The 15281-nt window shown below is 29.6% G+C and overlaps 1 protein-coding gene across 1 annotated transcript; it reads right to left on the minus strand.

Annotated features, from left to right (window-relative positions):
* Positions 1–11542: 11542 nt before the first annotated feature.
* LOC137825717 (transcription factor bHLH62) lies at positions 11543–14881 on the minus strand. The gene is made up of 8 exons (XM_068631458.2): positions 13342–14881; positions 13019–13249; positions 12867–12932; positions 12704–12772; positions 12540–12611; positions 12219–12440; positions 12017–12119; positions 11543–11917 (listed from the first exon to the last, which is right to left on the minus strand). The coding sequence occupies exons 1-8, from the start codon at positions 14266–14268 to the stop codon at positions 11895–11897; spliced, it is 1713 nt and encodes a 570-aa protein (XP_068487559.2). The 5' UTR covers positions 14269–14881; the 3' UTR covers positions 11543–11894.
* Between the last annotated feature and the right edge of the window lie 400 nt (positions 14882–15281).

Genomic DNA, 15281 nt, shown 5'->3' on the forward strand with positions numbered 1-15281 from the left:
AAATAATGATTGTATTATGTTATTTTTCGTTTTCAACATTGTTAAAGTTGTTATTTAACTTTTATAAATAGTTTTATTTGTAGCCTTTATAATTTCATTTTTTAATACATTTTTCACGTATTTTTTTTTATTTTTTTATTAATAAAAACTACCCTTCATTATAAATATTAGTTATTAAATAAATTTAACTTAACAAAAATAATTTAATAAAACAAAATAATAATAATAATTAATTATTAAATTATAAATTATTCTATTAATATGTTTTTTTCCTTATTTTTTATTATAATTTTTTATAAAATCCAATTTTATTGTTAATTATGTTACATTTTTGTTGTTGTAGTATTTTTTATTTTCTATTAACTTATATATGTTTATGTTAATAATTCGAGTTTGTAACAAATTGAAAAATACATATGTTTGTGACAAAAAAGAGACATCAAAATAATTATGTGAATTCAAATTCCTATTATGAAAATATTTGTGTAATTTTAAAATAAAGGGAATTATACTTTGATTTGTTTTATAAGTTCTTTCTCCATTTGTCGTAAGATTTTTTAATATTAAAAAATAGTATTCTTTTTCATATAAGATGTGATATATTTTTTAATTTTATAGTATATGTTTAATATTTTAAAAAATTAATTGAATTTTATTTCGTTTATTGTTGTGTTTATATTAATATATTTTTGTGTATAATTAATATGTTTGAGTTATAATTTATTTAATTATAATTTTTATGAAATTAATTTCTATTATTAATTATGTTAATTTTTGTTGTTGTAGTATTTTTTATTTTCCATGGGTTTTCAATATTAGAAAATAATATTTTTATTTATTTATATTAGATATGATTTATTTTTCAATTTTATAGTAATGTTTAATATTTTAATAAATTATTTGAAATTTTATTTTTATTTAATTTATTTTTATGTTTATATTAATATTTATTTTTATAATTATTATGTTTGAGTTATAATTTATTTTATTATAATTTTTTAATGAAATTCTTCTCTATTTTTACTTACATTACATTATCATTGTTGTAGTATTTTCTATTTTTCATTATTGGAGGCTTTTTAATATTAAAAAATAATATTTTATTTATTTATATAAGATTTGATTTATTTTTTAATTTTGTAGTAAATATTTAATATTTTAAAATATTACTTGAAGTTCTGTTTTTATTTAATTTGTTGAATGCATAATTTTTTAATTATAATTTTTAAATTATACCTATTTACATTTAATACATATTTATTTTTTAATTATAATTTTTAAATTTATGAATATGTAAAAGTTGTTTATTTCTAAAGAAAAATAACTCATATTTTATTATTAAATACAGAAAAATGTGAACAATGAATGAAATGTGAACAAAAATAGTAAGCAAAACTATCAATACAGAAAAATAAACAAGTAAGATGGATGAACTATCTAATTATAAAATCAAGAGTTGAATATTGACAAAGAAGTTAAGATTAGTTTTGATGCTTATTGCTTACAATGTTAAATGTTATAATTTTTTTTTCTTTAAATATATTGTTATTCTAGTGTAAATATGTGAAGTTTCAAATATAAAGTAATTAACAGTGTTAACAACCTGACTAATTATCGACTTCATCAAAATAGTTGGTAGATATGTGTTATAAGTTGAAGTAGCAATTCATTGAATAAAAATGTATTAAATATTAAAGGTAATAATTTTATGTATACAAAAGTGCTTCAATTCCTTTCGACTTCTAAAGGTACATGGTTCAAATATCTAGAGGTGGTGCAAAAAGTAAATGTTTTGGTCAATGTCATATTTGTGTTTGGATTGAAGAACTTAAGTGTGAGGATTTGAGAGGAAAATGTGAAGAAAGTAAGTGTTTTTTGGATCGAGATATGTTAGAATGAATTTGTGAGGAAAATTCATTGAAATTTAAGAGTGATGTAATGGTTGTGAGAGTATTTTAATTTTTTTGTAAAGGTGTAAAATGTAAGATTACAAATTTATCTTTATCTCTAAAAAAATAGAATAATCAAATATTATATATTTTTGTGTAAATTTGAGTGAACTAAAATTATGTAAGTTATTTCCGATATAGTTGAATAATTAATTTTAAAAAAAACGAGTTACTTGACAAAAAATAATTTACATGTAAAATTATGAATATATATGTAAATATTGTAAATTTTTATATATAAATAAATAATTTAAATATTCATACGTTTAAAAATTATAATTTGAAATAATTTGATATTAAATATAAATAGTATTATTATATTTATAATAATAATTTTTATTATATAATTTGTTCATTAAATAACTATATATTTTGTGTTAAAATTTTATTTTATTATTAATTTAATTTTATTAAAATATTTTTGTTAGTTAGATCTATGTAATAACTAATATTTGTAATGAAGGATAATTTTTATTAATAAAAAAATGTAAAAAAACGTAAAAAATGTATTAAAAGGAATATGAAATCATGCATGGTTCTTTAAAAAGAAGCATGATTCTCCTATGCATGCAAAACAAAATAGAGGCAAAATTGGAAAAATCATGTACTACTAAGCAAAATTTGTAATGACTTGGCAAGTCGACCAACACCATAAAGACCATTACTACTAAGCAGGATTAATGAGATTAATCAGCGATCACACATTAGGTAAGCATGATCCAACTCTCTAATCCGACCTAATAACAGATTTCAAGAATCAGGTACGTCATTATACAGTGTTTAGGATACCGAGTGTCGAATACTGAATTTTGAGTAGGGCGTTAGAGTGCCTTTTGCAGGTACCATTCGAGTCTGGTCTTCTTGGAGACCGAGAGACAGAACAACGAAAGGAGAGTGAGGAGCCCGCTTTGAGAGAAAGGAAGGCCGACCGACCGAGGAGTATTCAAATCAGTGTTTGAATCGTTCTTTTTGTTCCAATCCCGTTCAAGAACAAATCACATTGATGAACGGGCTTTCCATGAGCTTCTCTTCATTTGTGTGAGGGATGCATTGATTGTGAATGTAAGGATCTAGAAAATAACCTTAGAAGAGTAGAAGTGGTATATTTGAAATGATACCTGAATATTTTATTATTAAAATGAAAATGACATATAAATAGAAAATTCAGTTATTCATGTTTCATTTTAAAATAACCATCATCTCTTTAAAAGTTTCCCTTCTCCTTTCTCTCCCTTCTTTCTCCCTTCTCTCTCTAAGACTCTGATCTCCTCGTTCATCTGTTTGACGAGAGTATGTCATTAGACTCCTGGCAGCGAAGACTACAAGACTGCCAGATCAAAATCTCTGATAGAGTAAGTTTATTTTTGTACCCTTTTCCTTTCCTCTCCTTCTCTCTATGATTCTGACATCCTCAGTTATCAGTTTGACGATCGGAGTCTGCCATTGGACTCCTGACAATGAACTCTACAAGATTGCCCGATCAAAATCCTAAACAGAGTAAGTTCATTTTTGGCCCTTTTCTTTGAGTCAAATTTTGAACTTGATAGGGTTGTCTCTACATGAGTTTTACATGTGATTCTTTTAGCTTTAGGGTTAATCTCTGTTAACTCAAGGTCCTAGTTATATAGTTAGATTTTGATTAGGACTCTGTGGTGCAGGTTAATTACCTTTAAGCTTTTGGGTAGATTTGGAGCTCTTAGTGCATCAGCTAAAGTTTAGGTAAGGAAGCTAGTCTTATTATTTTCAATAAAACCCTAGGTTAGAAGATTCTGGAGGTGGAGGTGACGTGGTCACCAATTCCAATTCCAATTGTTTTTGCTTGCAGGATTGTCTCTTTTGAAGAGTAAAGTAATATATTGAATCTTTGATATTGATTTTAAGGTGAATAATTTGTTGGAAGTGTTTGTGATGAATGATAATATAAATGAGTTGACCTGTTCTTTTTGAATATTTTGTTGAATTACTCAAGTGAGATGTTTGATGAGAAGTGGTTGTGTGATTTCAGATGATGATTGATTTAAAGAGCATATATTTGGAATTAATTATGTGTTTAAGTAAAGTTTGACATATATTTGGATTATTTAGAAAGTTTAAATATGAAGTGATTAAGTGGTGCATCCATATGTTAAATTATGTATGTAATGAGGTTAAAGTGTGATGAGATATTGAGATAATTATGTGCATGGCTGTGTGGGTTCACAGCAGTAGGTCTCTGGATGCTAATTTCAATATACGAGTCTTCCGAGAATAGAGTCAAGTGTCTATGTGTTGTGAGTCTGTAAAAGTCTGACATATGAAATATGAATTTTATGAATGTAATAGACACTTGATGGTTTGAGAAATCATATGAGAATTGATGAATTATGCTTATTAATTTGAAATTTAAATTATATCAAAACTTTTTATATAGATAGCTCTGTTATTTGTTTGTGTTTGTTTCGTGATAATCGTGTTTTACACGGGAGCAGATGAGATTGCAGGTAATAAGAGGTCCTTAGTGAGCAGCTGGAGAATGAGATAGTTTTATTTGAATGCTTTGTTTTATTGTTAAAACTTTTAATGTATATATTAAATCCCTATGAAGAGGGATATTTCTTTTGAGATACACATATGAAAAAGTAGTATATGTTATTTGTAATTAGATATTGTTTGTTTTACTTTTATTTCATTATATATCGGTAAAATTATGGATGTTACAAGTAAAATTTTAATTTTTTCAAAAGGTGTAAAATGTAAGTTTATAATTTCACCCTTATCGTTAAAAATATTTGAATAATAAAATATAAGGTATTTTTTTTTTTTGGAAATGTAGCCTTTGTCGACAACCTTTACCTTCATTTTCTCCAAATACAATGGCAAACTCATAAAGCTCCAATGTATATGTGACTTTCTTTAATCTTCTGCGTATGTGGGAGAGGAACTGAAAAGTCCGACTTGCATTTCCGTGTTCTTCTTTTCCCGCAAACACCCTAACTCAAGTAGAGTTGGTCTGTCTTCCTTCCTCTTCAATAATAGACACTTAAACCAAACACAATATAAACTTTTTTTTTTTTGTTTTTAATGTGGTTATTTTACATAGCTGTTAAAACTTTAGAAATAAATACATGTAAAGGAGATTTTGTAAACCTCCCTTAATTAACTGATTTTTCTTTTGCATAAATAAGATAATTATGTATTTTTATATCTTATTTATATTAAATATTTCTTATTTAATGTAAAAAGATAATTATGTATTTTTTTCCAGTCAATAATTTATTTATAACATTATATTTTTATTAAAGAATAATTATAACTTATGTAAACTCTCCATCTTTTTTTTTCACTTATTCCATATCCCTCTCTCAACTCACTCAAAAATTGTATTCTACCTTTTCTCAAAAAAAATTTCATCCAATCCTCATCTTTTGGAATTTGGTTATATCTGACATAACTCGAGAGTTAAGAATATTTTCAATCGATCAAATTTTTTCAATAAGATTAGTTATTGATTATTTTGAAGATTTTTTATTTTTTTTATTTGGATTTATCATTAATATTAATTGGATTAGTTGAGAAGAGTGATCTCACAACTTAATTAAGCTTATACTTTGTTATGTTTGAATAATGTGCTTTATGTTTCTAGATTTTGACTAATATTTTGTTTGAGTTGAAAAGTTACTTTAGATTAAGGAACTATAGGTAAAAAAAATTATTTATATTTTTTAAAGAACCTTTGCATAAATGATTTGAACGTGAATGACTTGGTAACACTATCTTGATTTATAGGGTATATGTTTTGTTTTCAACATAATTTGAATGTTTGAAATTGAGTGTTATTCCAGTTTTGGTTAATAGATGATTATTTTATAATGTTTTTGAATAAAAAATAATATTAAAAGTGAAAAAAATATTAAAAACAACATATATAATTACATTTAATATTCAATTAAACTTTGTGTCTTTAAACATACAATTCTTTTAATTTGAATTTTTTTCTTTAGTTATGTCAATTAATATTTACATTTTTAAAATTAAATCAATTATAATTAATAATAAAAACTAAAAAACACAATTAGAAATAATTAAAGAATTAAATATTTACAAATACTTTATAGAGTCTAAAAAGTAATAATTGAAAAAGAAAAGTTTAGCTAATCACACAGGGAGAGAGTCATACATAAAGAAAAGACAAAAAAATAAAATCTATGTTTAAGAATGTCTAATTAAGATTATAACAATAGTGAAAGCTTTACATTCATAAAAATGAGATTGTAATTTGTAATAAAAATATATTATAATATTTTAAAAAATTTCATAAAATTTAACATACATGTGGCTACATTGATATAATTTAATTCATACATCAACATATTGTTCTGTAATGATTAACATTTATTCAGTAAATTTTATATCTTACACATAAATTAATCATAATCTGGAAATCCTATATCAGAAAATGATGAAAATATTTTAATTATTTTTGTATACGAGTTATATATACATAAAATGTTTTTCTCTCGTTATGATCGTTCCTCACTGAACACGTTTTCTTATAAATGGATTATCTTCAAAAGCAAGAATATCATAATGAGTTGGTCATAATTTCGTAAAAACATATTAGAAGTTGTTGTAAACCCAGTAAGTTCTTTTTGACAGAATTTGAGTCTCTCTCCATGCATATATATATAGTTTATTTACACTGAAAAGTTCAGCAAAGGAAGGAGAAAGTAATGATGATATTGTTGAATACAGCACAAAATGCAGAACTTCGTATTCCTTGCTGATATTGACATATGAATCATTGAAAAAGTATTAATTATTATAGTTGCCAAACATTAACGAACTAATTGTTACTCATTCAATAGAACTAATAATTGAATTTGTTCGAGTGGTTTGTCAGCTACTAACAATCTTCTTACAAACTTTAGATCCATACATTATTGCATTATATTTGTTAATCATATAACTCTGATAGAAAAAAACATTAGTTGATCATATAAATAATCTGTCGTTCATCACAACAACTGTGGCCTCAAAGGGAACAAGCATGGCAGAAAATAGGGCTAAAATTTTGTAATCTCAACACTTTAGTCTCTTTCTTCTATTTTTCTTCCTTTCCAATTCTATCAAAGGAAAATCATTAACTTAATACAACAGAAACACATTATATATGCCCTAAAAAATGAGTTTATATGAACAAGGCTGCTATATCTTACCTCTGTGCTAAAAGGGTGAAGGGATTTGATTTTGTCTATTAATTTCACAGTAAGTTGATGGATCGGTGTTGTTAAAAATGTGTTGGCAGGCAGCAAAATTTGGCCAATGATTTGAATGTTGACTTAATTAGTTTGATGATCGTGTTCCTCATGATTCTGAGGCTTAACATCTCTTATAATTACAACTTTTGGTCTAACAGTGAAAGGCGTGCTTATCTTTGAAGCGATAATGTTAAAGGAAGAAGCACACATAATGACAAAGGAGAGATTGTTGTTGGCTTAATACACATTGGTTCATTATGATTCAGTGACTAAACAGGATGTGTTTTGATGATGTTGGAGATAATAGATTGGTGATTGGATCCAAATTATTATGATGGAATTTCAATTTGTCAGTTTGCCTCTCTTCAAAGTTTCAATTCTAACCTAGTCACTCATCTATCTTGTGAACCTGAAATGCCCACACTTGGGTTGGACATGACTTGAAGCTGCATTTCTGATTGAAGAATGATGATCTTTCACAATGAATCGATTGGCATTTGAAATTAATATCAGGTTTCTTAAGCAAAGATAATAGCCACATGTATGCTTCCTCCCTTCTCTCTCTCTTTCTCTTTTTGGTCTAATGTCATTTTCTTCTTTTGCACTCAACAAAACGTGACATTACCTAAATAATAGTATTTATCTGTTCATGCAAATTCAAATATTAATGAATTATTTTCTTATCTCTTTTTCAATATCTACGATTTAATGATACCCACATGAGGGCCATTACAATGCAACACAAATGCATCAATGCCACATAATTTAAGCATCACTCATGCATTAATCACTCCCCTTCCCTCTAAAATAAAAATTCAAGCAATACTTAAGATTCAAAATTGTTTTATTTCATCTAAACTACAACATCAAACTCATTCAAATAAACGCAAATCTAAAATTTGGTGATTCTCAGTCAATTTTAACCAATAATCAAAAGTAAATTATTTTTTTATTATTTGTTAGGACTAAATTATCTTGACAATTTACAGATTTGGAAAGATTATGTATAAATATAATCTTATATTAAGCTTCTTATTTATTTATTTATTTAAAAACGTTGCATTCTCTTATTAAAGAGATTGATTAAACATCAAATAAAATATGTAGAATTTATCACAAAACCTCTGATAGGTAAGTGTTTGTTCTCTTTGTAGGGAATATTTTTCTCAAGTATTCTATATACACTACAGTCCTTTGGGTAATGATTAATTGAAAAGAAAAAAAAATATCATAAAATAAAATAAAGACACTATAAAAAAATCATTAAATAATAATTAATTTTAAAAATAAAAAATAATTAATTATTGTATATTAATTCAGTTAAATATTATTTCATAAACTAAAAAAGTATTAATATTTAAAATAATTTTTATTACAATCAAAATTTATAAACTAGTTTCTAATATAACATTAATGTTTTAACTATTAATTATTTTATATTTTAATTTAAAATATAAAGTAACTAATAATTAGAATATTGATAGTTAATGTTATATTTAGAAACTAGTTTATAATTTTTTATTAATAATAGAAAGTATTTTAGATTTTATTTATTAAATAGTATTTAACTTAATAAATATAATAATTAATTATTTCTTATTTTTAAAATTAATTTTTTGTATAGTGAATGTTGTAACATGATTAAAAAAAATAAAGGGTAAAACTATGAAAAAATGATAAAATTAAGTAGAAGAAAATTGTTGTTGAGTGAAATTAATATATGTTTCCATTGCAAAAATAATTGATCCTACATGATATGATTGACCAGAAGTTTATTCTTTGATGAGGGAAAATGCCATGAAGGATCTTGAGAAATGGTAGTACCCTTGGTAGGTGGGGACCCCTGCAACGTGTCTCATGTTGAATGGCAACTCACTGTCACTGGTAGGTGTTGTCCCTAAACTTAATTGTATACCTCAAGGGTGTTACTCTAAATTTAGCTAACAAAAGTGTTGAACCAAATTTGAAGTGAGAAACGAAAATGGGCACTGATGCTGACTCAAATTATAACATAAATTTTGTTAAAAGTCTGAAAGGTAAATTAAAGGGTGGGAAATTGGTGATTGATGGTGAGAGGGTTTGAAATGCAGAAAATAGTGACAGAAAATGTTACAGTTGTAGAGCATGAAATAATGGATGGTTGGTAAAACAAATGATGGGTTTTTAAAACAGGGTGTTTGATTTTCTCCCCAAACAAAGGAAGTAAATTTGCCAAAATCCCCAAAAACAAGTTATTTGCTTCATCCTAAGGTGAAAGAGGGTCCCAAATATAAGTGGGAAGTGGGTGATAGAGCAGTGACAACTTTACTTAGTAGGGCACCTACCCTAATGATCATTATGGTGCCTTATAAATCTCTCAAAACATTCTTGCTTGGTAGGGCCTCATTTTCTTGTCATTTTAGAAGGACAATCTAAAGCTATTTCCTTGAAAGCACATCTCTCTCTCTTTTTCTTTCCATTAGCCTCATGGAATTCAGTATCTGATTATGACAATTGAACTGCAAAATTCAACAAAAAATTAGGCAAATGGAAGCCCCATGTAGTTGAGCTTAAATTTTCTTCAGTGGTTGAAGATGATAAACAGTAAAGCAGATTTATTTTACAAGCAACATGGATTGGAAAGAAAAAGAAGAAAACAGCTAGGTATATCCTATTTGCCTTGTAAAGGGCAATAGAATTTTTTTTTATATCAGGAACTGCTTAGAACTTTTAAAAGTGCTTATGCAAGCAATTCACTGAAGAAAAGCTTAATGGTTCCTGTACTGAAAGCCAGCTTTATGAAATAGATAAAACTCTCCATAATAGACTGTCTCATAATTGACACTTTCTGTTGCCCTAACTCTTAATTAATTAGTCTTCAGGTTGATTTTGTTATAACTTTATGCACTAATAAATAAATGGGATGAAGCAGCCCATAAATAAACTGGAACAATAATTAAGCACAGTGGACATTAATTAAGCATAACCAAAGGCAATTATATAAGCTGTTGCTTCACAGGCCTTTCCTTATGGATTAGGAAAAGAGTGTCGTGTGGCAAGAGAATATATATAGAACTATGAAATGAGAAATTAAGAAATGTTATGGTAGGGAAAATTAATTGAATTGTTAAGTGATTAAATTTAGGTACCAGCTACCCCTACACGCTGTATGTTCCTTGTCAAGGTTATGTTTCATTTATTAGTTAACATCATTGTTGACATGAATCATAAAATATTGAGAACTCCAATGAAGGTAACTTATTAGGTTGAATATTTAAGCAAAAATGCAGAAGGACCAAACTATATAATTAATGCTAAAGATTTCAATATAGTACTGCTTCTGTAGATTAATTTATACAGAATCAATTAATTGTTTTGTCTTTTTAATAATTGTTCACTTTAATATCCTACTTAAAATATGAACCAATCCATCCTTTGACACGTCGCTATATGATTAGGAGTTTCTAAGTTTTTGGGACAAGGTTGTCAGATTAACACTTTCTATTTCAATTTGTTTATCTTTCTTTTGTAAAGAAAGAAAAACTATGTATTATACAATAATAATAATAATGATAAAATACATGCAACTCTGCTGTATACAGCACCACATTCAAAGCATCTTTGCAATAATTAAATCACACTAATCTGCAAACCAATTATAGAAGCAGAATATTAAAATGGTATGAGCAGAGGGAGAGATGTTTTGTTAAAGCTTTGAAACTGGATTTTTGCTAACAACCTCTGAGAAAAAGATTAGTGTGATATCTCCAGAGTATCTTTTCCAAACCTGAACTCCACTAAAACCCCCCTTTTCTTATTCACAAAATTAATAATAAAAGCTATGAAATTATAAAGCTCAATGATTCATTGGGCCTAGTCAGAAGTTCACCAATGCCAACCTGGGATTCCTTTAATGTTCACATATATTAGTAAAAAAATGATGTTTGCTCTGAAAGGGGTGGTTATAACTTCTAACTTGGAACCTCTACAATTCATAATGTTTTTTCCCTTGGATTTTTCTATCCCATTTAGTAAAAAACGGCACAGAAGCTTCCACTTTTGGTGAACCAAAGAAAGTTACAGAGAAAAAGACAAAGAAAATGCCAGAACCTATGGTTGACCACAGCTCAAATTAACCAAATGTCTTCATCATTCAAATTAGAATTATGATTTTAAGATAAAAATAATGGTCCCACTAACACAGCTGGTTAGCAACACAAGACTAGATTACGCCATTTAGGAGAAGGTTAATTGACATGACCTATAATAAGATTTTAATAAAGTCCCACGAAAATTCTTTGTGGGTTGATGTGATGTGTGAATTATATAAAGCGTACAATAATAGAGAAAGTGAAAAGGAATAATCATAATAGCGGGTAGTAGAAAAACTCCTTTAATTAGCACTATATCTTACAATTGGTGCTGTAATAATAAGAATTTGCACCAAGAGAATACAGAATCGATCCTAAAGATTTTACAGTGAATAGTTGTAAAAAAAATTGAAAAGAACTGCCCCTGAGGATTAAAAATTAAAATCATGGAAAGGGTAAGAAAATAAATGGCTACATAAGGACAAAAGAGGGTTCTATTATACCTACTTATCATAATAATGGCTTAATAATTCAAGGGGTCGTTCAAATTAAATCTCTTCTTGTTGTGTACAGAAGCACTCTTCCTATTCCTCCGAGCTTCAATTCAGGCGTAATGAATGGTGATCAGAGCTTAACTTTCATAGGGGTACTTGATTTGAGCCTACATTGGACAAAAACAATTAACATAAACATCAATTTGAGGGGCCTAATGAAAACGATGTGTTATATTAACATTTGTTGCTTTTGCTTTATTAGTTACCATTGAAACTCTGAGATTGTATTGGTGTTTTCCTATTTGCAGTTTGGCCAAATCCCATCTGAACAATGGTGTGGAGGTCATCTTCAGAGAATGTTATTGGATACTGGAAATAATTGGATAAGAAGAATTAGAAAAAGTGTAACAAGACTTTAACAAAATATGACACTTTTTTTCTGAAGAGAAACTTGAAGGAATTGATTACCTGAGAGGCACCTTCATTAAAGGCATTTAGGTGAGGTAACTGCATGCCAAGGTTTTGGCACAAACCAGTATCTAATGGGTCCACTGAGGTGTGGGACACAGTTCCATTAGGAATGTTACTGTGGATTGCTGGGTTTTGCTGAGGGTGTTGCCCATAAAAGGCTGGTGCTGAGGAATCTAGTGGGAATATTGGGTGTGCCAAAGAATTATTTGATTGAAATATCTGAAATCACCAAAAAGCCAACAAATCCCAATTCAGGAAAAAAGCAATAATTTTTTTAGTTAAAAAAGCAAACCCATTGTCTAGAGCCCTGAAACTTACATCTTTCGAGATTAGACTCTCAATACTAAAATCCAGCCTGGTGTTAACAGAAGCCAACTTCATAGACAGAAACTGCAACAGCAAAAGGCATTCTTAATGACCAAGAAATCTTTAACATTATTGTGGCCATCATTTCATATGCTTATTGGCTAAGACTGGTTTACCTCAACTTGGCGCTGCAATGACTGGACATAGTTTATAATTTCATCAAGCATAAGTGCTTTACCTGTGACCTGTAACAAATAGTTCATAACCAAATTAGTTAAGGAATAAATTCAAAACCAACCTAATTGTTTGCATTTTGATTTAGCTTATCAGCACATGCACCTTATTGCAACCTGGGACAAGATCTTGGAGAAGCTTCATTCTTTCGCTGATTTTCTCCCTCCGGACCTATTTCAAAATCAGTTCACACAATGTCAAAATAAAAGGCTACACATGCTTGTGTCATTCAGAGAGACAAAATGTCTGCCTCTTACTCTTTCTGCAAGACTATGACTGTCAGTGGCTTGACCTCTTCTTGCTCTGACATGAATGTAATCCTTTGGTGCCTCTGGAGGTTTTGAGTTACTCCTGTTCTGTTTGTCATCATTTGCATTGCTAGTTACCCCTTTGGACTCTTCCTCTGCCTTCACTTGCCCATTTTCATTCCCTTCACCCTCCTCAGCCTTGCTGCGCTTTGCATTTGAATCTTCACTAGCTTCAGCAGCCTGAAGTGAAAGACCCTTTGGGATTTAGGAAATGAAGTGCCCCTTGAATCAAAAGTGTAAAACAAAACAATTTTGGCATAAAAAGTACTTACCGTAGGGGGGTTGGTGGGGGTTGAAGTTTCCTTGGCTTTTCCTTTGGATGGACCTTTTCTTTTTCTAGAATTCGCATAAGGGGAAGGTTTCACCCCATTGTCCCCATTTGGAATTTGTTCTGAGATTGTTGATTCCTCTTGAGAATTGGCCACTTCCATTTGGTCTTGCAATGGAGAATTATTGTTCTCCTGGGCACTCATTTGAGATCCAAGCACTTTGAGAGATGGACTACTTGAGACTCTAGGGAGCTTCCCATTTTCCACCAATGGAGAAGATCTGTGAGTCAACTCAGGATTGTTGGGGCCCAATTGGGTGGTCCTGCCATTGAAACTCCTACTTCCAAAGCAAGAAAATTTTGCAGCCCTCTCAGCAAAGCCGGGATCAGCTGAGAATTCTGCCACAGTGGAATTCAAGGACATTGACGTCCCCAAACTGGGGGGCACGCCCTCTTTTACCATGTGATTCATCATTGAGGGGATCTTGTTCATGTTCACCTTTGGAGGAGAACTCAAAGGGGTGCTGTAACATGAAGTGTTGGTGCTGTTATTGCCATTGATGTAGGAAGACGCACCAAGCAAAGGCTGAGAATGAGGCGAGATCTCATCAGAGCCACCACCACCACCAATGTTTCCCAGTTTCCCAATCAACTCCCTGATGACAAAATTCTCACTTGACATGTTGGAATTGGAAGCTGCAGGAGAAGACACCATGGAACTGAGGGCAGAATCAAACTGAACAGCATGATCCGTTGACTTGTCCCATGATGGTGTATAAAAGCAATCCTGCGTCCGGTCGGTTGAAGAATTCAAAAGTTGAACATCCATGGGAGAAGAGAGTGAGTGCCAGGAGGGTGGACAAGGAGGTGGTGAAGGGTGAAAATGCAGCTGAGGGGGAACAGCAGCATTGAGGAAGAAATGGTTTTCCATGAAGGAAGAGATGAAGCAGAAAGGCAAAAGTAGGATAATGAATGTTGTGTGTGTGAGAGTGTGTGTCCCAGAAGGCCTAAAATAAAATGGTTTATGAATGGATGAATTGATTACATTAGAGGGAGGAATGGAGTGATGAATTGGAGAGGGGTGTGGTGTGAAAAGGGAAATTGATGTGGCAAATAAAAAGCTAAGGAGTTGATGGGGATGGTGTGGGGGGGGCTAAATAGAGATCCAACACAAGTTGGGTCCAAGTTGTGTATGCTTGACCTTTTGTTTTCTTTCACTTCTTTATAATACTTTCCAACATCGTTTCTTGCATTGGATGAATAGCAGTGGTAGTCAGTAATGTGGTACTTTTATTTTCCTTTTCCTTTTTCTAGTTTTTTGCTATCATATTTTTCTTTGGTTTGTTTGTCTTGTGTGTTGAACTGGAGTTGAGAGTGTTATCCTTCCGCAAAAGACGGAGGAGTGTGTTTGGCGGGCCTTGGACGTCACAACACCACAATGTCTCCTTCCCTTTTCTTGAAATCTGCATTCTCTCTTCCAACACTTCCATGCAATAAAAACTTCTCAACCTGGAACCAAGAGGATAACATAAAACACGCAAAACAACCTTTTTCATTCTAAGTTTCAATACTTAATCACACGATGTTTAGTATTAAAAACCTTTTTTCTCTCCTAAAGTAGCACTGTTTCCCCTTTTTATTCCACAACTACATTACACGTATGTCACGGTTTATAGGATGAGAATGTGAGTGCGGCTATGCAGAGGACTCCTTTTGTAAAAAAATGTGAGATAGACTCAAAGATTTAAGTTTCTCAACCCTGGATTATTAGTCTATCAACTTACATTATTTTTTTATGTCATGTATCAACTATAAATCTAGATTTTATTTCATCATTAGTTTTAATTTTGTTCCATTCTGTACTTTCTTGTTTATTTGTAGTAAACAATAAATTTATTAGTCTTTAATGTTTTTTTTAATTATTATACTGCATTAAACCTTGTT

The sequence above is a fragment of the Phaseolus vulgaris genome, chromosome 8 (genome assembly GCF_051622355.1).
Source record: "Phaseolus vulgaris cultivar YP4 chromosome 8, ASM5162235v1, whole genome shotgun sequence".
Lineage (NCBI taxonomy): Eukaryota > Viridiplantae > Streptophyta > Magnoliopsida > Fabales > Fabaceae > Phaseolus > Phaseolus vulgaris.